This window comes from Thermothelomyces thermophilus, chromosome 4, assembly GCF_000226095.1.
Source record: "Thermothelomyces thermophilus ATCC 42464 chromosome 4, complete sequence".
NCBI lineage: Eukaryota > Fungi > Ascomycota > Sordariomycetes > Sordariales > Chaetomiaceae > Thermothelomyces > Thermothelomyces thermophilus.
In genome coordinates this window covers 4,382,432-4,406,629 of record NC_016475.1, presented here as the reverse complement: position 1 = coordinate 4,406,629, position 24,198 = coordinate 4,382,432, and the positions used below count along the sequence as shown (strand labels likewise).

Sequence of the window (24,198 nt, the reverse complement as noted above, 5' to 3'; positions counted from 1 at the left end):
ACATCCAACGGCCCAAACCAAGCCCAAACCAAGCCAATCTCGGTAGGTGAGATTCGTCCAAAGCTCCAGTTCTGTTGAGCAAGTGTGTGTGTGTGTGCAATATATGCGAATGGAGGTCCCGAGGGGCTCTATCGGTCGCGCAGGAACATCACCTTCCCTGTCGTATTCGAAATATCGAGGTGATGTAGGGCAGCATGCGCTCTCCAAAGGGGAAGGTAGCGATAACCATCAAGGTCCCTCTCGAGCCGCTACCTCTTCTCCTCCTAGGGGGTGAGGGATGAATCGAAATAAATAGATGTCTCATCACCCTCAGTCGGGCTGCCAGAGGGAATCTCTCACCATCCAGACACTTGACAATTTTCCATATCAACATCTATTCAACGACATAATTACAAACAACACATAGTAAGGCACATACATACACGCCTCGCCATGCAGCTCCTTAGTCTCGCCGCTCTCCTCCCCCTTGCCCTTGCGGCACCGGTGATCAAGCCTCAGGGGCTCCAGCTGATTCCGGGCGACTACATCGTGAAGCTGAAGGACGGTGCGTCCGAGAGCACTCTCCAGGACACCATCCGGCACCTCCAGGCAGGCGAGGCCAAGCATGTCTACCGCGCACGCCGGTTCAAGGGCTTCGCGGCCAAGCTGAGCCCGCAGGTGGTCGATACCCTGAGCAAGCTGCCCGAGGTTCGTTCGTCGTCTCATGTGTAATTATGTCACAAAAAGGGATATGTAGGATGCTAATTCAGACCCGCAGGTCGAATACATTGAGCAGGACGCCGTCGTCACCATCCAGGCGCTGGTCACCCAGGAGGACGTGCCCTGGGGTCTGGCCCGCATCTCGCACCACGAACTGGGTCCCACGTCGTACGTATACGACGACAGCGCCGGCGAGGGTACCTGCGCCTATGTCATCGACACGGGCATCTATGTGGCCCACTCTGTAAGTCTGGCCGTCAATTCACCCACTCTCCCGCTGCTGCCACCGAATCTCTATTAGTATCTTGACGACTTTGTTGCGGAGACAACGACGCTGACTCTTTTGACTCCAGCAGTTCGAAGGCCGCGCGACGTGGCTGGCCAACTTTATCGACAGCAGCGATAGCGAGTCAGTTTAGCATCCCCCACCCCCTGGTTGTTGCACTTGAATGAGCTGACCTTTCATAAATAAACAGCGGCGCGGGCCACGGCACGCACGTGTCGGGCACGATCGGCGGCGTGACGTACGGCGTGGCCAAGAAGACCAAGCTGTTCGCGGTCAAGGTGCTCAACGCGAGCGGGTCGGGGACGGTGTCGTCGGTGCTGGCGGGGCTCGAGTTCGTCGCGTCGGACGCGCCGGCGCGCGTCGCCTCGGGCGAGTGCGCCAACGGCGCGGTCGCCAACCTGAGCCTCGGCGGCGGCCGGTCCACCGCCATCAACGCCGCCGCCGCCGCCGCCGTCGACGCGGGCGTCTTCGTCGCCGTCGCGGCCGGCAACAGCAACACCGACGCCCAGTCCACCTCCCCCGCCAGCGAGCCCAGCGTCTGCACCGTCGGCGCCACCGACGACAGCGACGCCCGCGCCTACTTCTCCAACTACGGCAGCGTCGTCGACGTCTTTGCTCCCGGCGTCGACGTCCTCAGCAGCTGGATCGGCGGTGTCGATGCCACTGTGAGTTTTTTTTTTTCCTTTTCCCGTTTCTTTTTGCTTCTTGTTTTCTCCCCATTTTGATGTTTTACATTACTTTCCTTCTTCGTTGGCCGGATTCGTTTTCATCCTTTTTTTCTTCTTTCTTCTGTCAAAAGGCGATAACAAGGGATGATGCGGAAAGAGAGAAGAGGAATAAAAACGGGGAACCAGAACAAGAACATACCAGGCTGACTGGAAAACAAACAGAACACCATCTCGGGCACCTCGATGGCGACCCCGCATATCGCCGGCCTCGGGGCCTATCTCCTCGCTCTGCTGGGCCCCAGGTCGCCCGAGGAACTGTGCGAGTACATCAAGCAGACGGCCACCATCGGCACCATCACCAGCCTCCCCAGCGGCACCATCAACGCCATTGCCTACAACGGTGCTACAGCCTAAATATTCCGTAGTCTGCCGTTTGCCATTCTGTTGGCTCGCGATAGTGGCGTGGGAAGTGTTGCGCATTCTTGCCGGGTGCGATTGACGGGGCGGGGAGGAGCGAATGTAATTAGTGATGAGGTGCGAAGGAAGGTGGCAAATGTCGACCTTATTACTTCCGAGTTCGCTCCAGTGTGCTTTCCCTGGACCGTTTCGAAGGCTTACCTGCTTGGCTACCTACCTACCTACCTACCTACCTACCTACCTAGTGTTTAGTTCAGAATCTGGATACTCGTTTACTTGGTGGGCCTTGCCACTCACAAACATCAAAGATTCAAGGGGTAGTCGCCTGAGCATGCACCTTTGTAACGTCGTTGTGTTTAAAGCAACAGCATCATATGCCAGAGCTTAATAATTATTTAACTCCTTGGAAAGCCAAGAAAACTGATAGAAGATGGTTTCCAATTGATGGAAGATGGTGGTTCCAATTGATGGAAAAGTTGGTAAGTTATAAATAGTTTAAAAGAGCGATGTCTTCTTCCTACGTTTGCTAGCCCTATAGCTCTGGTATAAGTAGAGGATTAGGAACAAAGAACCCTCCGTTTGCCAGCCCGTTTACCAGATCTATAGGTCTTATCTTATCTAACCTTATATAATGGACATGTCTATAGATAATGTACAGTGGGGTCAGAAAAGTGTTTGCCCACCTACTTTTTCCACCCTCCAACTTCAAAGACATACAGAACACGCAAAACAGGGCCAAACTACTACCAAATTGATATTACAACTACGGCTATTTTAGTACTTGATTAGGCTACCTTATAATTAAGCCAAAAGATCTATTCTTTTCCCTATACCTATAGTCAAATTGACCAGGAATTTAACAGGTATTTGGCTCTAGACTTCCTATAGTGCTATAGTCATCTAAGCCACTATCTTAATCTAATGCCGCCTTTCAGAGATTTTTACCTTTATCTAGTGCCAGATATTTTCAATTAGACTAAGGTCTAGGCTCTATAGTAGCTATTAGAGTAGCCAAACCTTAGTAGCCCTCTTTAATAGTTAAACAAACCCCTTATAGTAATATATTACCTTATCCTCTTATAATTATACCCTAAAGCTATATATTAACCTTATCTTATTATAAAAAGGAAGGAAATATAGTATAAAGATCTAATTAGTATATTCGAGTTAGTTTAACTAAGTACCCTAGGGTAGGATAATAAGAGGTCCCTTATATAGCCTATAAAAACAGCCCTAAACGCTAACTTTAGTTCGGCCACTCTTAAAGGTAGGGAGCAGATAATTAGGGTAGTATTCCTCTTATAGGCTTTATATAATATAGACCATATAGCTCTCCTAGCTAATTTTAATGTAGGTCTTATCTGACTAGTAAACTAGGGCCTAGGGAGTTTATTTATTCTGTTTAGCGAAGAGGAGCCGTTTTTTTATATTGATAGCTGAAATGTACGGCTTTTTCCGTACCTTATAATAGGCTTTTCTAAACTTCTTAAGGATAGCTCGAATAGTAAAGTTACTAATCTGCTGGCTAGATTTAGAAGGCATTATAAGTGATTTAAGGGTGTCTATTTGGTAGATTATTATATATTATAAAAGGTGCCAGATAGCTTAGTTATCTAACTTAGAAGGTCTTCTAGATCTAGGCTTTGATTAGAATGGCTTGTTAGCTCTATTAGTAAGGTTATATTTAACTTTCGAGATGGTGTAGTTAATAGTCTGTTTTGACAAGCTAGTACGGGCTATAATGGTACCTCCTTCTAATCTGGCTAAATAGAGGCTGTAAATTAGGGATCTTTAGGCTTCTATAAGTTCCCTGCGAGTAGTCTTTAGTCTAGGAGCCATCTTATAGTATTAAAGAGGAGGTTAAAGATAGAAAAGTCGGTGTAACTGTCGTTAAAGTTAATGAGGAGGTAGTTGGTTAACCTGATTTAGAAGTCGCTTACTAGGGTTAAAGTGGGCAAACACTTTTCTAACCCTACTATACTATATCAAGTCCCCTGCCTAGAAGGAAAAACGTAATGCCTATACTATAGCTCTAAATAGCTCTTAAATATGCCTTCTTTCTATAGCAATATTGTAGTGGAAAGTAGTGGCGTTATCTTACTATTATAGTATCCTATATGTCTTCCTCTTAGCTACCTATAGCTAGGCTTAGAACTAGAATCGGGTCCCTCCTATTTGATAATACCTTCTTATAAGGGTGTCTATATAGGCATTTGCCCTACGTTACTTAAGCCGCTATAGGTTAACCTCCTTAACATGCCTAGTATTTGTTAACTAACTTATATATATAATATAGTTAGAAGTCGGTCTTTTAGATGTTATATTTATAGCTAAGTCCTTTCTATTTAATTAGATACTTATACTTACTATATATAAGCTTATAATTCTAGATACGTTTGAGTTTATACTTGTCTCTAGATTCTAAGCTACTATTAGTATAGCTATCCTTAATAAGGTTAGGAGGTAGTATAGTATAGTTATATAGGTCGGTTCTAGGAAGAGTAGGTAATAACTATACTATAGATATTACTAGGTAGATATCTATATTTAGTAGTAGTTAAAGACAGTATACTAGGTAGCTAATACATTTAATAAGGACCTACCCTAAGGACTACGCTTCTCTTGCATCCTTACGAAAACCCCACCAAAACACACGAAACTACCGTCGCTAGAAAGCTCTCGAAAAACGCTATCTAACGGTACCACTTTCAACTACACGCGAGCCGTTGCGGTTATACAACAGGCATCGCAAGCGCGGGAGTGTCACGGAAATATACATACAGATGCCGCCTAAGCCACTGGCACAAATAGGCCAATCAAGTCGAAGGAACGAAAGGACTAATTATAGCATAGGAAGCATAGTGATCACTACGCTCACCAGTGATCAGGGTAATCACTACCATACGATCACTTACAATCACCGTGATTAGGAATGATCACTAGGATTATATATACATATAGATAGTTACTCGTTATAGTAGACTCTAGGAGTTTACCAGTGGTAACAATCATAATCATAGTACTTATACCAAGCATTGCTAATTACTATAAGAGGTAACTCTAATGTTATTATAAACCCTTTAGCTTCACCAAATCCCTTAGACGACCTGCCTACTTGTCCTGCTCAATCTACCTTCGTCTGAACCCTTTTAGAAGAAGTCTAAGCTGGGTTCGTTATATGTTGTTATTACTCCCTTTATTCTATCATGGTTTAGAACAGAGGTAACTTTGACCTCGATATCGACATGGCTATTAACGTTATAGCCGAACAGCTGCTTGCTTAGCTTAGTTAACTCTAGCAGCAGATCTAGGAGTTAGACTAGAGAGACAAGGCTGCTTAAGCTCGAATTAAGGAACTCGAGAACCGTGAAAAGTACTTGTAGAAGTTAGTTAACAAGGCCTATACTAAAATTAAAGCACTCGAGGGCACCAAAGCGAAGCGTATTAAGATCGAATTACCTGGCAAATATAGGGGAACTAAGGAAGATCTTATAGGGTTCCTAACAAACCTCTGATCCTACTTCTGGCTTAATGACGACAAGTTTCCGGACGATAAAGCTAAAGTCCTCTATATAGCTACAAGACTAGAGGGCAAGGTACTTAGATGGTTTGAGCCTACGTAGAACGACTATCTTACTAAGGAAGATAAAGATAACCGAGACGCGTTTACGTAAGTAGTCTTCCGATCTTACGACCGTTTCGAAGAAGAGCTTTAGAAAGTTTTTGGTAATAAAGATAAGAAGATTTATATATAAGAAAGACTTACTAATCTCTGATAGACCAAGTTAATAGCCTCTTACGCTATATAGTTTAGATAGGATATACTTAAGTCTTAGCTTAATGATAAGGCGTTAATATAATTATTTTATAATAGCTTAAAGGAAAAGGTTAAGGACAAGCTATATAAGTACAATCGGCCTAAGACCCTAGACAAATATATTGTATAGGCTATTAGGATCGATGATCGACTCTATATATAAGAGTAGCAAAAACGAGGTCAAATAAATAGAACTACGGTTAAGGCTAACGATAAGAAAAAGCGAGCATACGTTAGTACCTTGTACAGGATATACCCTAGAGCTATAGATATAGACATAATATAGAAGTAAGACTAGAAGAAGACGACTAAAGACAAGTCTAATATTACTTATTATAACTATAGAAAGAAAGGGCACTATAAGCGAGAATGTCGAAGCCTAAAGAAAGAGTAGAAGATAGTCCCTAGAAAGGAAATTATAGCTATTGACGAAACTACTAAGGATATTATCGAAGTAGCGGCTACAAGCTACGAAGATAGGGATAGTAACACGGACAGTCTTAGACACGACGGTGACGGTAAAGACGAACAAGCACTATACTCCGAACTAGTCACTATAGACCTAGAGACAGGTCTTGCCGAATGGGATATAGTAGGAGAATATATACCGCTAGTTTCGATTCTCCTAGCCTTAAGGTAGTAGGGTTTTATAGTTATGTAGAGGTGGGATAGATTGTAGATAACTAATACCTAAGGAATCGAAAGACCTAGACCTAATGTTCTATTCCTCTAGGAACAAATCGAATAGTATTATAACAAAGTTTTTTAGCTTAATATAGAACTACACGAACGGGATAGACGCTTAATTTGACTTGCCTACTAGAGTAATAGAATAAGGGACGAAATGAAGGAACTCCGACGTATTGTAAAAACTATTAAAGGAGAACAGCCTGTAACATATAATAGGCCCGATAGCTACGCTAAGTACCTTAACGATTAGCAACTTAGTAACGACGTATAGAACCTAGAATACCAGTTTATACGAGCAAACCGCAGGAAAAACAAGCATATATAGGAAAGCTACTAGAAGAAACACTCTTATCTTAGCATTAGAGTACCTACGGCCTATATATAGTGGGAAGGATTTGGGAAAGAATTCTAATACCTCCTAAGCGACGCTATACGACTATACCCTTGACACAAGGCATATACGCAAGTGCCCTAGTTCTAGTGTGTAGTATACAAATGCCAATATTACTTCTATAACAAACTCGAAAATAATCATTAGCCAACCCGACAGGAAAACAGGGACGGAAGCTTATACCCTGTGGAATAGGTCTATAATATAGGAAACAGAGCGGCCGAATTGCTCTAGAAGATCGAAACTCGTAATCTAGAAGGCATTACAGTAGTTCCAAAACGAGCCTGGCCTAGGTACTACGGAACTAGATAAGATATATAGGACTCGTGCTAAAGCAACGATTGCCTCTATTACGCGGACGAAAAGAAATTGCGAATTCGGGAGCTTTAGATGAAGCTATGGCACGTACGACGGAAAGTAGAACGGACCTAATGGTAGGAAGCTGCAAGCACTTAATGGCTTACAGAAATGAGCACGATCGACGAAGCCGCTATTAGCCAAATAACCGAAGAGGTTAATACTAACCTAGGAAACGGGTCAGGGCCCTTCGAGGGGCCTAGAAACTATTAACGCCTGTGTAGTAGCGAGTGGTAGCATAGTATAGGAGGAACTAGCATAAGAGACTACTATATTAAGACCTCCTAGCAGAAACATAGGAAATCGCTATAATCTTTAGACGACGGCGGCAAGACAAGCGACTATAGATAATAGCACAATAGAAATAGTATAAAATGCTCGTACTAGTGGATAGTGGAGCAGAGATAAACCTAATATCGCCGACACTTGTAAATTAGCTATAGATACCTTAGAGAATGAAGCGAAAGTATAGTATAGTCAAAGGGCTATTTCTAATGTAATAGGTATATAGGGAGACCGAACCGATTAATATCACTATAGTAAGGAAGACTATAGTAGTCGTATTTAGCATCGTAGATATAGGTAATGATAAAGATATAATATTAGGATTACTATAGTATAAAGATTATAACCTAGACATTAGCTAGAAGAATAGTAGCTACCTACGACCCTAGATAGAGTTATATTTAACTAGCAAGATAAGGAGCGTATAAGGATCGCAAGCAGACAATGCTTAGAGAAAGGTATATCCTACAGATCTACTATAAGAGACAGATAATAGTAGGCAGACTACTATAGACTCTAGAAGAGGTAGTATAACGACATCGATATTACGATAAGAGGAACGAGCTAAACCGCTAATAGCTGTTCTCTCCGTTAACGAATGTAGAGCACTGCAATTGGAGCAGTAGGTTAAGATAAGAGAAATCACTAGTATTGCTATAGACAGAACCAAGTTCGTATACTATTAGAAAACCGAGAAACGGGACAAGACTAGGGAAGTACCGAAGGAATATAAAGGACACCTAGCATTCGAACCAAAGTATCTAGAAGGATTACTAGAATATGGCCTATAGGATTACGAGATCAAGCTTAAGGAAAGAGCACGACTAAAGTTCTTTAAGATTTACTATACGAGTTAGATATAGAACGAAGAACTTAAGTGATATTTAGAGGAGAACCTTCGAAGAGGATATATCTGCCTGTCGACATTGCTAGCAGGCTACCTAATCCTATTTATACCTAAGAAGGACGGAAAGCTGCGATTATATGTCGACTATCGGTAACTTAACGAATAGACTATAAAAAATCGATACCTATTATTACTAATCTCACGGCTCCGAGATCAGTTAGCAGGAGCCTAATATTTTACGTGTCTTGACTTGCTATCGGCCTATAACTATATACAGATCAAAGAAGGCAACGAGTGGAAAATGGCCTTTAGGACACCCTATAGCTACTACAAGTACCTCGTTATGCTATTTGGACTTACGAACGCGCTAGTAACGTTCTAAACCCTAATTAATTAAGCTATCTAACCCTTTCTCGACAAATTTACGGTATATTATCTCGACGATATACTTATCTTCTCTAAGACAATAGACGAACACCGGAAGTATATAAAAGTAGTACTAGACGCGCTATACGTGTATAAGCTATTAGTTAACAAGGAAAAGAGTAAGTTCTATATTAGGAAAACGGTATTTCCAGGATATAAAATATCCCTAGGATAAATCCGGATAGAACCTTTAAAGGTTAAAGCTATTAAGAATTGGCCACGACCGACGTTAGTCATGGAAGTACGAAGCTTTATCGGATTTATAAACTTCTACCGAATGTTTATTAGGAACTTTAGAGCGATCGCACGACCTTTACACGAACTTACTAAGAAGAATGCTAAATTCTAATAGGAAGAGCGACATAAGCAAGTATTTATATAGATTTGTAACGCTATTACTAAAGATCTAGTACTAGTACTACTAGACCCTAAGAAGCCATTTGAAGTGGAAACGGACGCTTTAGACTATGCTATCGGAGGACAATTGGGACAACAAGACAAACAAGGGAAGCTACATCCTATAGCTTTCTTTTTAAAGAAGCTCGACAGACTACGTCTCAATTATCTAATCTATAATAAGGAACTACTTGCGATTGTCGAAGCTTTCAAGGAATAGCGACTATACCTTAATAGTATAATTAAACTAGTATAAGTATATACAGATTATAAGAACCTATGGTACTTTACGATGACAAAAGAACTTAACGGACGACAAATACGATAGGCAGAATTCTTCACGGAATTTAACTTTGAGATCCGCTATAAAAAGGGCAAAGAGAACGTATAAGCAGACATCTTAAGCCGACGAACGGATCATATAGAAGGACAAACAGGAATAATACTACCGTTATTTAAGGAACGAACAGACGGAACGCTATACTACGAAACATAGACACCCGTAGAAGATGATCTACTCGACTCGTTCCTCGAATGCTACGTAATCTTTCAAGAGGAAAGGATCAACGAGGTATAGTATCAAGCAGCACCCGGACTAGTAGTACCTGACGGAGTAGAAGAAAAAGATAGAAAACTCTAGTACCGAGGCAAAGCGTATATCTACGACAAAGACTAATAGCTACGAATGATTCGAGAACTCTACGAGTCAAAACTTGGAGGACATAAGGGAGTTATAAAGACTATCGCACAAGTTAAGAGACATTACGACTTTCCATAGTTAATGGCACGGGTTAAGAAAGTTATATAGAGCTACGACATCTATAATCGAAGCAAAACGGTATAATATAAGCCATATAGGCTACTTTAGCCACTGCTAATAGCTGACAAACTATAGAGTTTAGTTATAATAGACTTTATTATAAAGCTACTAGAATCTAAGGATATAGCTACAGGAGTGACCTATAATAGTATTCTTACTATAGTAGATTGCCTAACTAAATAGGCATACTTCTTTCCCTATAAGGAGTCCTAGATAGCTAAATAGCTAACAGATGTAATCTATTAGCAAGTTACATTAGTATATGCTTAGCCGTAAGAATAGATCACCGACAGAGACACCAAGTTCGTATCAAAGTTCTAGTAAGTATTAATGTAACGATTAGGCGTCAATAGTAAGCTGTTAACAGCATATTACCTACAGACCGACAGATAAACAGAGCGACTAAACCAAGTTATTAAGCAGTACCTCCGCTCTTACGTCAACTACTAGCAAGACAACTAGGTTATACTATTACTAATAGCGTAACTCGCTTATAACACAACGCCAACGGAAACAACTAAAGTTACACCATTCTTTACAAACTACAGATATAAAGCAGACCTTAGGCAAGGACTAGAGGTCATAGTGCCAAGAGCAGCAGTCAAAGTAGAACAAATGTACGTATTATATAAAAAGCTTAAAAAGGAACTCGAGTTTGTCAGGACTAGAATGAAAAACTACTACGATAAATATAGGCTCAAGGGACCTTACCTAGAGAGGGGAGATAAAGTCTACCTAATCGTATAAAACTTACAAACCAAACGACCAAGCGCGAAGCTAGACTTTAAGAAGGTTAGACCCTTTGTTATCAAAGAACGAATTTCGACATCTAACTACCGACTATCGTTACCATTATCTATACAACTACAGACAGATGTTTTTTATATTTCGCTTCTCAAACTAGCACCGAAAAACGCTAAGGTTGCTACGTATATTAAAGCAAAAGACGAAGAAGAAGAATAAGACGTCAAAGAAATTCTAGATTTATGTATTATTAATAGGGAACTATAGTACTTGGTCAAATGGCTTGATTTCAGACTAGAAGATAACTTATAGGAACCTGTTAAGAATTTAAACTGCCCTAAGAAACTAGAACAGTTCTATTGGCAGAACCTGGATTAGCCAAAGGCAAATCTAGGATAGAACCGAAAATAGTGCCCTAGTTAATAACGTCGATACTACTATTAAGCTATATAACGGCCCCTGATTCCTACTATTCTACTGCCTCTAATTCGTCTAGATTCGACAAACCCCGTGTAACTATATCTGCCCCCTTCTCTACTAGGAACTCTCGTTATTTACGGACCCGAGTTAGACAGGCTAACGCCTTGGAAGCTTTGCGTTAATATTCTCGTAGCAAGGCTTCGGCCTCTTTCTCTTTAGCCTTTAAACGACGTTGCTCGTGTATAATACGATCTACTATATTACGATCAGAGATATGCTCTTATAAGGAAACGGGAACTTATAAGAAGAAACTAGAACGCTAGAACTATCGTAAGCACGACCCTAATATACGTAAGCCTTGTAGCGACGAGATTTTTTAATCATTTTATACACTTGGTTATACTCTACGTAATGAGAACACGCTATTACTACAAACCCGTGATCAGAAATAAACTAAGCTAAACGCTTACAATAAATAGATGCTAGGGATCTATACACGTTAGATAGTATAACTAATAGTACAAAGGGCAACAAGAGGCTAAGGAGAAAAACACATATAAGGAATACAAGGGATGTTAGTACTATTTGAGACGGCCTAAAGAGGGCTTTTAGGTCGAAAGCCTCGGAGGGAGGGCATTATGTCACGGAAATATACATATAGATGCTGCCTAAGCCACTAGTACGAATGGGCTAATCAAGTCAAAGGAACGAAAGGACCAATTACAGCATAGGAAGCATAGTAATCACTATGCTCACCAGTGATCAGGGTAATCACCACTATACGATCACTTACGATCACCGTGATCAGGAATGATCACTAGGATTATATATACATGTAGATAGTCACTCGTTATAATGGACTCTGGGAGTTCACTAGTGGTAATAATCACAATTATAGTACTTATACCAAGCATTGCCGATTACTATAAGAGGTAACTCTAGTGTTGTTGTGAACCCTTTGGCTTCACCGAATCCCTCAGACGACCTGCCCGCTTGTCCCGCTTAATCTACCTTCGTCTGAACCCTTTCAGAAGAAGTCTGAGCTGGGTTCGTCACAGGGAGCCAGACCTGACCGCATTCCAACCGCACCTCGTACGCCTGTCAAAATTTGCACCGTACGGACCACCTAGAGCCCCTAAACGCCCCTAAACGCGACGTCGATTTAAAGCTTACCGCTAAGCCACCAAGTAGGGAGGCCTATAGCTTCGAACTAATCAAAGGGAGGCCTACTATAGGCCTACCCTACCCTAGATATTAAGGAGCTAAGGGGTCTTATCGTATAACTAGTTAACCTCGTACTAAGCCCTAAATAGGGCAGGGTGTAGGACCTTGTTAATAGGCTCTTATAGGGCCTTATAACTATTATTATAGGCCTAGTTCTAAACCTATAGGAACTTGTAGCTAAGGAAGTCAAAAAGGGGCTTAAAGAAGCCCTTAAGGCTACCCCCTGCCCTACCTAGGTATAGGTAGCTGTAGGGCCGTAATAGGGGGTAATAGCCCCCTAAGGAGGCCTACCGTCGGCCAAGGCAGTGCCATTATAGGCCTTATAGGAGGTCACGATACGGAATATAAGCCTATAGGAGGACCTTAAAGCCTAGACCCTAGCCGAGATAGTCTAAGCAGTTAATAGGGCTTCTAGCCGCTAAGGAGCCATTATAGCTAGGAAGCTCCTAAGTAGGGATATAGTAATGGTCTTTAAGGATAAGGCTACTAAGGATTAGTATTTGGCTAATAAGCGATAGGTGGCTATAGCCTTCGGAGAGGAGGCTAGGGAGGTTAGTAGGGCCTATATAGTCCTAGCTAAAGGAGTCTAGAAGGAAGAGCTATAGGGGGTTAGTAAACAAGACTTCAAGGGGGCTATAGGCCTATACTTATTCGAAACGGTCAAGTTCCGGCTGCCAAAGAGCCTGTAAAGGAAGTAGGCTATAATACCCCTAGGCCTATAGGACCTCGAAGAGGCCTAGAAGGCCTATAATAAGGGCGTAGTCTAGGATGCCTAGGTGCTAGACTATAAGCCTTACTAGGATGCTCTAAAGCTAAGGCAGTGCTATAGGTGCTAGAGCTTTAGCTATACCTAATGGTACTACTAGCGGCCAGCCTGTTATGGCTATTATGGTATAAAGGCCTATAGGGAGGGAGGGAAGACTAGGGAGGCCTAGTACTTTACCTACTCTAACCAACTCCCTTATAGGTATACGGCCTATAAGGGCCCCTATACGGCTTAGTATAGGGGCTACCTGAAGAAAGTCAAAGCCTAGGAACAGGCTAGGGAGGCCTACTAGTATAGACCCTAAACCTTCTAACCATTAGAGTAACTATATTAGAAGATAGCCTTTAAGTTTAATAGCTAACCGGAAGACGACAACTACTACTAAACTAGGGCTAAACGCCCCTATAGGAGGCCTACCCTAGCTTAGTAGGCGGCTAGGGGTGTCCTATTCGACGTCCGATAGACCTATATTTCCTTTCTATAGCTCGGAACCCCCTCCTTTTTATAACCGGCCGAGGGGGTAATGGCTATAGAGCCTACTACTATACCTTCGGCCTCTGCCCTAGCTACCTCGGATACAAATTAAGATCCTTTAATGGAATACCTAAGGTAATAAATAGGCCTTTAAGGTCCTACTAGAAGAGGCTAAGTACGACCTACTAGCTATCTAGGAGCTATAGATTAACCGGTTTATAAGGTTAATATACTGCTCCTAGGCTTCGAAATACTACCTAGTTTATAAGCCTAAGGGTAAAGCGGTAATTCTAGTAGCTAAGCGCTTCCTAGTTGGCTAGTAGGACTATTTAGTAGAGGAGAACTAGTATAAGGTGACCTTTCCGGCCCTAGGAGAGAGGGGGTTTAAGCTCTAATTAGTCTATAATAATAAGGGAGAGCAGGCCCTCTTATAGGACCTATTAGCCCTACCTTGGCCAACCTACCCCCTAGTTCTTATAGGTAACTTTAACCTATATTACCTAGTCTAGGACCTATTCGATAGGCTTAGCCTAAGGGCTAGGGACCTCCTTAGCCTTGTAGACTAGTAGGACCTTAACCTATATACGCCCTATAGCTAGGTCACTAGGGCCCCCTAGGGGGACTAATGTAGCTAGCCCTCTATGATAGACCTATTCTAGGCCTCGGCCGGACTAGAAGTAACCTATAGAGATATCGTAGAATAGGAGAAGTCCGACCACTACCTATAGGCCCTATATGTCTCCTTCTAAGAGACTAGCAGACCTATACTGGCTAGCAAAGGGTAGGACTAGAATAGCCTAGATAGGGAGGTCGTACGGGCCGAAGCGGCCTACCTCCTACTCTGGCTTGGTAGATAGGTATCGGCCCTAGCCGGGCGGCCTATCTTCTAGGGCCTAGAGGGGCTTCTATAGGCCTTCGACAGGCTTATAAAGGCCCTTAAGGAGATAGCTATAGTCTCGGCCCTGGCAAAGAAGGCTAGTATAGATAGTAAGCAAGCTTAATAGTAGACGAAGGAGGTTCGAGAGGCCTAGAAGAGGGCTAAGGAGGTAGAGAGAGCCTATAGGGGCACCCCGAACCCTTATATATAGGAGGCACTTCGGCAGGCCCTACAGGACTAGGCCAAGACTATTACGGCTACGAAGACCAAGAGCTAGAGAGCCACATTATGGGAGGCAACTAACTAGCCAGACCTGCTATAGAGGCTAGAGCGATGGGTAAGGCTGTAAAGCTACCTACCGGTCGACCTCCTAAAGCTCCCGGCCTTCGAAGGAAGGCTTATAACCTACTAGTAGAAGGCTAGAGTACTAGCCGATAAGTTCTTTCTGAACCCGGAAGCAGACCTCTTAGATATCGACGACCTAGAACTAAATAGTTACTAGGAGCCGAAGTTTAAGATGAGCTAGAGGGTTATAATAGGCGAAGTTAGAGTAGTACTAGCTAGAACGGCCTTATAGAAGGCCCTAGGGGAGGACCTCCTCCCTATAGGCCTACTAAAGGCCTGTAGGCGGCCGCTCTACCGGATATTAGCTATACTAGCCTTAGAGAGCCTACGGCTCGGCTGCTTTCCGGCCTAGTTTAAAAGGGCTAAGATAGTAGTCCTCTATAAGTCTAGCAAACCCCTATAGGCCTACTTTACCCTAGGTAGCTATAGGCCTATAGCATTCCTACTAATAGTAGGCAAGGTGCTGGAAGCTATAGTCGCCCGGAAGGTAACGGCTATCGTAGAGACCTATAGGCTCCTCCTAGCCGAATAGATAGGTAACTAGGAATATAGGTCTACGGAACTAGCTATTCGGCTTGTTACGGCATAGGTCTAGGAGGCCTAGAGGCATAGGGCGGCTACCTCCCTCCTATAGCTCGATATCTTAGGGGCTTTCGACACTATTAACTATACCCGGCTACTAGCCACTTTACAGAGCCAGGGCTTCCCGAAGTAGGTAGTAGTCTAGGTCAGGGAGTGGCTATAGGATAGGGTGGCTATCCTTTACTTCGACGGCCAGGAAACGGAGGATATAGTAGTAAGGGCTAGGGTCCTATAGGGGTTACCCCTCTCCCTTATACTATTTATCCTCTATATAGCCTCCCTCTACTAGGCTATTCGCTAGGCTAGCCCTACGGTTAGTTTGATAGGCTTTGCCGACGATACTAACCTTCTAGCCTTTAGGAGGGCTAAGGAGGCCTATAATGGTTAGCTACAGAGGGCCTAGAAGGCCTATCTATAGTAAGCAAAAACCCAGGGTATAGCTTTCGCCCTAGAAAAGTGTAAACTTATCTACTTTAACAGGGGCCGGGAATAGTGGTCACAGCCGCTAGAGCTCCTACGGCCTAGAGGGGGTACTACTACTATAGCCCCTTCAAAGTCGGCTAGATTCCTCGGGGTCTGGCTAGATTAGAGGCTATAGTAGGAGCCCTATTATATAAAGGTAGCTAAGAAGCTAGAAACCTAGGAGTTCGCCCTAACCAGGCTTGCCACAAAGACCTAGGGCCCTGGCCTCCTATAGGCCTACAAGGTCTATACTAAGTATATCTATAGCGCTCTAGCTTATAGGGCCTCAAACTTCTATAAGCCTACTAAGCCAGGGGCAAGCTAGAAGGCCTTGCTAGGGAACTATCAAAGGCCTAATATAGGGCCCTTTAAGTAGTTACTAGGGCCTATAAGGCTACCCCTATCTAGTACCTCGAAACGGAAGCCTAGGTACTACCCCTTAACCTCTACCTTAATAAGAGGCTAGCCAACTTCGAAGCCAGACTTGACTAGCTACTCCTATAGACCGGGACAGGCCTGGGGGCCCCCTAAGTCCCTACAAGGGCTCTTATCTAACAGGCCTACAATAGGCTAAGCCAGAGGTTCCGGAAGAGAAGGGCTAGGGCAAAGGGCTAGGAGCCAAGGCCTATAGCCCTAGAAGTAGCAAGATCGACAGTCCGGCAATAGGTTTAGAAGGGCTATAGAGAGGGTCGACCCCCCCTATAGACCCTACAAAGAAGGCTACAGGCTATAGAACTGGCCGTAGTAGTAAGCTAGAGCAACCGCTAGAGGGCCGACCAAGCCGGTAGGAGGATATAGCGTATATCGGACAAGGACCCCCTGCGCCTAGTTTTTACAGGGGAAGGCCTACAAAGGTACCAGGGCCTAACGAAGGCCTAAAGCTCCTTACTAGTACAGGCCTACATAGGGGCTATTAGCCTCCGGGACTTCCTATTTAGGGTTTAAGTCCCGGGGGTTAGTACCCCTTACTATACCTACAGCCAGGGGAGGGAGACTGTCGAGCACCTAGTCGTATAGTGCCCGAACCTACCAAGAAGCCGAACATGGGAATCCTAGGAAATACGGTCGCAAAGGGACCTAGACCTCGTTCTATAGGGTATAGGGGCCTGTAACTATCGTTTGGCAAGGAGGGTTCTATAGTGGCTAATAGACCTAGGGAGGCTTCCGGAATACCGCCTTGCGAGGAGGCTAGACTGGGAGGCAAGGCCTCTATAGGGCTGTTTTAGCCACTTCTCCTTTTCTTTGTAGTATATTAGTATTCTGGATTAGGCGTTAAAAGTGGGATAGAGGTTTTTATCTGGCCTATTAGGTATGGTTTTCTTTGTATATAACTAGAGAGGCTCTAGCATGCTTGTTAGTATAGTGGTGTAGGACTAATAATAATAATAATAATAATAATACATTTAATAACTTTAAAAGGTCTAGTATGCTATTAGGATAGTTTATATAATAGCTGTCTAGGTAAGTAGTAACTATAGTAGAGGTATAGATATACTTAGTCCCCTGGCTTAAATTCGATATTATGGTAGCTAGTATTGTATCTATGTTTAGTATAGGCTGCTATAAAGTCTATTGCTATCTAGGCGTCTTAGCGTAAATATTCGTATAAGACTAGAATATCCTATACCATTTTTAATAGCACCGTTAGCACTTCTAGCAGTCTGGCTGGTTTAAAACTATAGAGTAGCTCGTATAGAGATATACTAATAGAGGCGGTATATATGCTATTTAAATGCTACTAAAGCTATAGGAGTATAGTAATCTAATTATTATCTAGTTTCTTATAGATAAAAAAGCGTAAAGCGATTTCTACCGTCTAGTTCTTTCGCTCTATAAGACTATCTCCCTATAGATAGTATATAGTAGTTATTAATAGCTTTATATCCAGCGCTTTCTATATACTAGTCTATAGCTCGGATATAAATTTATAGTTATAGTTAGATATAACGGTAGTTAGTACTCCCTAGTTAGATAAGAATAGTTATTATATTAATATATAGCCCTAGTCTATAATAGTATAGTTAGAGTGGTTAGGTATAAGGAGCATTTATTTAGACAATTTACAAGATACGGTCATTATTAAATCGAACTTATTATACCTATTTAAATGCTATAGCGTTTCGGCTAATAGAACTAATAATAATATTACTATAAAGTCGATAGTAATTACTTGTATAGGTAGCGTATTAGATAGGCAAATTAGCTAGTAGTTATCTATAGGAAGATTATAATCGGTAGCATTAACTTGATAGACAAGGTAGTACTTTATATAGTCCTATATATACCTAGTTTTTCTATCGATCGCGATACTATATAAGTTATATATCATTCTATTAGTTCCAAAGTAATGCTTTTTATCGTAGGCCAAGCTTAGGATATATTATACAAGGCTCAACGGAACGTATAGCATATATATATTATTTAGGCAGATATAATAGAGGAGCTTGTTAATTAGGACAAATAGTAGCCTATAGCGCGAAAAAATAGCAATACCCTTATCATCAATAGTCCTATCTATACGCTTATTTTTAATAAGATCCCTAATAATAGGGGTATACTTAGTATTAGCCTTGTAACCGTTAACGAACTTTACCTTAAGATTAGAATCTATCTATGCCTTAGCGAAAGCGAACTAAATATCGTTAAGTACGGCTAATCTATTTAGTCGTTTAGAAGGTTTAGGGTCTCCTAAGGTGCTTAATCTGCTTAATATGTCTGGTATAAAGTTAAGTCTTCTAGGAAGATGGTAGACTTTGAGGTTATATTACACATTAAGTCGAGAACTTGCTGTTCTGGCCGCCGGATTTGGCAGGGCAGCGCCGCCATTTTCGGGTGCCTCAACAGTGCGGGGCGCCGGGTCACAGCCAGGTACTCGGTACCTCACCACCTGCGCAAGCCCCGACTCCCCTCCCTGTCCTGCTCCACTTAACCCCTGCCGCAGGGCCGCAAAGCCACCCTTCCGATTCTCCACCGCGGTCCTCTGGTCGGTTGGTTTCCGACAAGCAGTCCGCCCAAGAGTCCAGGAATCCGTTTTCTTGAACCTGGCATCCATCTTCGGCGCCCGGCGCAGCAAGCCCTCAAAATGACGACCCTCGCGCTTTCCGTCATGCCCGGCTCGTCGATTTTCTGTCACTGGAGTCGGCGGCTCTGCGCACGACAGTCGACGCCGTCGCCATGGCACCACGTCGCCCGCCGCAGCCGCTCGCAGGAGACCGGCGTTACAATACGGATTTTGTCCAGCGCTTCACGCAACGAGAGGAGGAGAGGCGGGTTGCGAAGCGACCGAAGGCGCTCACGGCCGGGCAGCACGCAGCGCTTCGCGAACAGCTCAAGAACTTCCAGTTCCTCAAGCCTGACTATGCCGACAACACCAAGATCAGCATTGCCGGTATACTACGAAAATGGAAGAGGTAACGAGAAGGCACCCTCGCGTTTTGTATCCGAGTTTTGGCTAATGAAGCTACGCAGTTATTGCAAAGACGCGGAGCGCTGGGGTTCCTGGCAAAATGTGATCAGGAATGCCGACCGGACGGAGGCGATGGATTTCCTCGAATATCTCTGCCAGTCCTACAGGATCAAATCATGGGGCACATCGTGGGAGTATTTCCGCCAGTACAAGCAGCTCTACGCCAGTGTCAGCAGCCGCTATATGGATAGGAACGACAGCAGAGAAGTTCAGAAGGTACGTCCGCATTTCCGGACGCTGGCCCTCCGCCTCTTCTCCCGGCCCGGAAAGTCCGCAATCATGGAGTGGACTACGCTGCTATAGGGCAATGGCTGAGACTTTGCTCGGCTCGCCACGGCGACACATACCACCCCCCAACATCCTCGTTGCTGCCCAGGATCAAACTCATCGACGTCAACGCTCGAGAGGTGGTCCGACATCCCGGCGGCAATATCCCGTACCCCGCTCTCAGTTATATCTGGGGCGGCGCCTCGCAGGTCAGTGTCGGTATCGGCCCGCTGCCTCCCGTGCTTCCCGCCACCATCAACGATGCCATCACGTTTACCAAGGAGCTGGGGTTCGGCTATCTCTGGGTCGATTATATATATGTCGATCAGGAGGACCCAGCAGAGAAAGCAGAATAGAACCAGATTATAGATATTATCCACCGCTGCTCGTATATAACTATCGGTAGCCTAGACTGTGACGGAGAATGCGCCCGGTGCCTTATGCATTCGGATCAGGGGTTAGGATTGGATGCGCATTCCTGGTCATGCACTTGTTGAAAACAGTGGCCTGTGCGCTCACCACACTTATTCCACGGCCCACGCCTGTATTTTGATCTTTTCCCTCTCTTTTCCTCAGCTTACGATTAACGGAATAGGTGGTATTTGCAGTGCCATCGAGCCTCGCGACCCATATCGCTCATCTCTCACATAGACGGTACGAGCGCCGACGCTGGACTACCGCTCGTTGGCGGCTCGGAAGCTTCTCCGCGGCAGTAGGTCGAGTATATTGGCCGCTCTCGGGTACTATCTATACTCCCCAATCTCGACGACCTCTTCATCAATTCTTTGTGGAATACTCGCGGCTAGACCTTTCAGGAGGGCTGTGAGAAATGCGGCACCACGTGCCACCTCCACAGTGTTGTTAGGATGTGGGTTTCGCCCCACTTATCTCTGACATTAACCCCTCATCGCGAGAGCTCTTCCAGCTTCTCTTCCTTTTCTCCCCATCTTGTGATTTTAGAGAATGGAGTAGTATCAGCAGCGAATGTAACGGTCCCAGCGAGTGTATTGCAACTAGCTGGTGACGTCTCAACGAGTACACTGAACATGCAGAAGGAAGAGGAAAACAGAGGAAAATCCGGCTCCAGAGGCACCCTCTATATCTGACCAGAGGGTGGTTAGCGTGCACCGCTCCCCATGGTCCGCATGGGCCGCTCCGAAGGTCTGTTCCGGAGGTCCGTTCCGGAAGCATGACGTGAGGCTCCGTGTGTCACGGGTCTCGCCCGTGCCAGGGTTAGGGTTGGATTAGATAGGAGGTTGGTGTGGTCCCAAGAATCACCATGATCCGAACGGTGGAGTCCATCAGATCTGCTGTCGGTCCAGAACCCCAAGGAGGCAGATGCTCATCTCTGGAGATGAGGATAATGATCGGCTTCAATTACTTCTGGGTGCTCTGAAGCACCCAAACCCACTGTCGTAAGCAGAACATCTGTGTGATCACCGTGGATGCTGGCTGTTGGTTTTCCAAGATCACCCCTACTTAGCTTAGGTCTTCCCGCTTCGTCTCACTGCCACATACGACCATACCTGCCAGAGAACTCGGGATCCCGTCCGCTCTCCCCTAGATAAACTGGCAAGGGCTGGATTAGTAGTTGGGTCGGTGACGACCAGCGAATCCCCGGTGTTGTATGTATTTTTGTTCTTGTGGTTGTATGTATTTTTGTTCTTGTGGTCCCATTTTGACTCCATCGCCAGTCTTGGCGAAGGTTTAGGCAACCGGCTTATCTATGGGAGAGGAAAACGGATGGAAACGGAGAACGGGATACTTGGTGTTGCGTGCACATGCACAAAGATAGCAACACTTTCTTAGGTGGATAGAGACAGTCGATAGCGGCGTCATCGTCGGTGTGGACGTCGCCAGTGTTGTCGAAATGCTCGACGTCGTCACCAAGGTCCTCTGTCGCGGACAGTGTCGATCGCGTCGTCGTCTTCACCACTGTAGTCGATATCCTCATCCTGGAATCCCAGTTCTTATTACCAGAGAGATCGCCATCAAGAACATGTTCCGGCTGAAAGAACGAACTCCCCACGCTGCTCCTGACGGGGGCCACAACAACGCGACTGCGCTAATCGGTGATGACGCTGACACTCGCGGCGGTGGACGTCCGTCTGGGGCAGTACACGGACGACCCGCATCGCCCGTTTGGTGGGATTCCCATGGTCATGTTTTTTTGGCGACTTCTTCCAGTTCGAGCCCGTCCTGCAGACCAGCCTCCTCTTGCCAGTGCCTAGGGACGGCGGCGGACAGAGACGGGAGAGCTCGGCAAAGCACCTAGCTGCACATAAGCTGTTCCTGCAGTTCGCGACCGTCGTCATCCTCCGCGAACAGGTCCGCGCGGCCGGCTGTCCAAGGCTGAGGGGCTTCTTCCGGCGCCTGCGCAACGGCGAGCAGACCGAGCTGGACTTCGAGCGGCTGTGTCGCCGCGTCTATACCCCATCGTCTCGGACCTCCTTCGTAGATGGCCTGAGGGCCATCACGCCTCTGAACTTCGACCGCTGGGACCTGAACATGGCGGCGGTCGTCCAGTGGACCCGTGCCCACGGCAAGCACATCTCCATTTTCGTCGCTAAGCACCACACCGAGGCGGGAAAGCGGCTGTGCGCAGAAGAGCTGCGCAACGTGCTCCGCCACGGAGACGACTCACAGCTGCCGACACCCGGCCTGTTCTTCTATGCCCAAGGGATGCCGGTGGTGGTGACGCGACACCAGTTCGTCGGGCTGAAGGTGGTCAACGGCGCGCCCTTCCAAGCCGCCGATATCTTCCCCGATCTCGCCGCTGGTACCATCGCCCTCGCCAGCGACGCGACGCTCCACCTTGGACCCCCCGTGGCCGTCCTCCTTGAGTCGGATGATAGCGCGGGCCTCGCCATCCCCGGGCTCCCCAACGGCACGATCCTGATCAAGAGCAAGACGGTCGCCATCCCCAATGCTATGCGCGGCAAGGAAGCCAGGTCAAGAGGCAAGCCAGGGTTCAGGTGGGTCACCCACAGGACGGGCCCTCTCTGCACGCCGGCTTTCGCCATGACCGATCAGAAGAGCCAGGGCAAGCAGTTCTCGGACGTCCTCCTCAACCTCAAAGGCGTCCACAGCAGCGGCACGGCGACGCGGCCCAGCTTCATGAGCCTGTACGTGCAACTGTCGAGAGCGGAGAGCTGGGAGGGACTGCACCTGTTCCGGAAACCGGCTCGGGGCGACTTTATCGAGCCGAAGAACGTGCTCGACAAAGACATGAGAGAGGCGGTCCTCAGGCTCGAAAAATTGGGGGACGAGAGCAGGCGCCGCTTCGAACGAAACCACAGACACGAGACGTGGTTTCAGGAATGGGACGCCATGGCCGAATCTGCGCAGGATGCTGAAGCCGTCGACGAAGACGACGCGTCGCTCTGGTCCGAGACGGTATCGTAACTCACCTGTTCACGGTTGCTCCTATAGTGAATATACCACTACATGAGCTGTCACTTTTGAGGCCCGTGTCAACACTCATTCCATGGCCCGAGTGCGGGGCAGCGCTGAAGCAGAAAGGTCCGTGCTTTGAGCAGGTCATGAACATCTCGGAAAGTTCGCTTCGCTTTAAAGTTCCCCCGCGCCTAAGAACGAAAGAAGCAGACGTTAGTCATCAGCTGAATCAGGCCCACTGCAGCCACTTGTTGCGGGCCCCGGGACACTCCGGGACACTGCAGCCACAGCCACTTCCTCACAGATACTCCTATAAATAGTAAGAACACCAGCGCTCCATCATAAATAAACCTGTCAAGACCAAAGCCACCACCTGCTCGCTCTTGGCTGGGATCGGCCCCGGATGTGGCCCCCGGATGTGGCATACCGGATGTGTTGGAGGACCCACTCTGGGTTCTGCCTCTCCAGACCGCCCTGTGTGCCTTGGTTGCCTCGTTGCCCACAACTCGGCAGGAAACAATCACCACGTTCTCTTCCGAATTGCGTCCCGCATCCAACAGGATGTGGCGTCCTGCCAGCCACGAGAGTACAGGCAAAGGATCCCAACGACTCACATAACTACGGTTTTTATAATGGAACCGGAGCCGAAAAAAGACACAAAGAGCTGGTCCGGGCTTGGGTTATTTCTCCCTGCCGTGGACCTCTTGCTCCTATAATCGGGTGCAGCCACTTGTTCGAGTGCCAGGGCACTGCAGCCACAGCCACTTGTGGCTTTGGGCGGGCCGATTCCAGATGCAGCGGAATTATGTGGGTCGTCTCCCAAAGAGGCGAAAAAGAGGCCCGTGCATTTTGTGTCCAGGCAAAGCTCGGAAAAGCTCGGAAAAGGAACCTTTCAGAACATAAATGTTCCTCCAGGCAAAAGGAACCTTTCGGAACATAAATGTTCCTCCAGGCATAAATGTTCCTCCAGGCACAGATGCGCATCTTGTATCTTCTCCTTCTTCCTTTCCTCAGCTTTCGATTAGCAGAATTGAGTAGTACTTGCAGTACCCTTGCGCCTCGCCTACGTATTGCTC

The 24,198-nt window shown here is 45.7% G+C and overlaps 4 protein-coding genes across 4 annotated transcripts; 3 read left to right on the top strand and 1 right to left on the bottom strand.

Moving 5' to 3' along the window:
• The first annotated feature begins 359 nt into the window (after positions 1-359).
• Positions 360-2,227, top strand: MYCTH_81817 (protease). The gene is made up of 5 exons (XM_003664621.1): positions 360-687; positions 758-943; positions 1,053-1,108; positions 1,176-1,650; positions 1,876-2,227. The coding sequence occupies exons 1-5, from the start codon at positions 433-435 to the stop codon at positions 2,065-2,067; spliced, it is 1,164 nt and encodes a 387-aa protein (XP_003664669.1). The 5' UTR covers positions 360-432; the 3' UTR covers positions 2,068-2,227.
• A 16,940-nt stretch (positions 2,228-19,167) lies between these two features.
• MYCTH_2111617 (uncharacterized protein) lies at positions 19,168-20,082 on the top strand (the record flags this gene model as incomplete). The annotated part of the gene is made up of 4 exons (XM_003664620.1): positions 19,168-19,403; positions 19,462-19,627; positions 19,660-19,675; positions 19,763-20,082. 4 exons carry the CDS (start codon positions 19,168-19,170, stop codon positions 20,080-20,082), a joined length of 738 nt encoding a protein of 245 aa, XP_003664668.1.
• Positions 20,083-21,210: 1,128 nt separating this feature from the next.
• On the bottom strand, positions 21,211-21,414 carry MYCTH_2063966 (uncharacterized protein; the record flags this gene model as incomplete). Its single annotated transcript, XM_003664619.1, has 1 exon — positions 21,211-21,414. The coding sequence occupies one exon, from the start codon at positions 21,412-21,414 to the stop codon at positions 21,211-21,213; it is 204 nt and encodes a 67-aa protein (XP_003664667.1).
• Positions 21,415-22,211: 797 nt separating this feature from the next.
• On the top strand, positions 22,212-23,255 carry MYCTH_2307709 (uncharacterized protein). Its single transcript, XM_003664618.1, has one exon. It carries the CDS (start codon positions 22,235-22,237, stop codon positions 23,129-23,131), a length of 897 nt encoding a protein of 298 aa, XP_003664666.1. The 5' UTR covers positions 22,212-22,234; the 3' UTR covers positions 23,132-23,255.
• Positions 23,256-24,198: the final 943 nt, after the last annotated feature.

Coding starts and splice junctions, on each gene's coding strand:
- MYCTH_81817 (XM_003664621.1), top strand. CDS start 433: ATGCAGCTCCTTAGTCTCGCCGCTCTCCTCCCCCTTGCCCTTGCGGCA. Junction 688..757: donor CCCTGAGCAAGCTGCCCGAG/GTTCGTTCGTCG, acceptor TCAGACCCGCAG/GTCGAATACATTGAGCAGGA. Junction 944..1,052: donor GCATCTATGTGGCCCACTCT/GTAAGTCTGGCC, acceptor TTTTGACTCCAG/CAGTTCGAAGGCCGCGCGAC.
- MYCTH_2307709 (XM_003664618.1), top strand. CDS start 22,235: ATGGCGGCGGTCGTCCAGTGGACCCGTGCCCACGGCAAGCACATCTCC.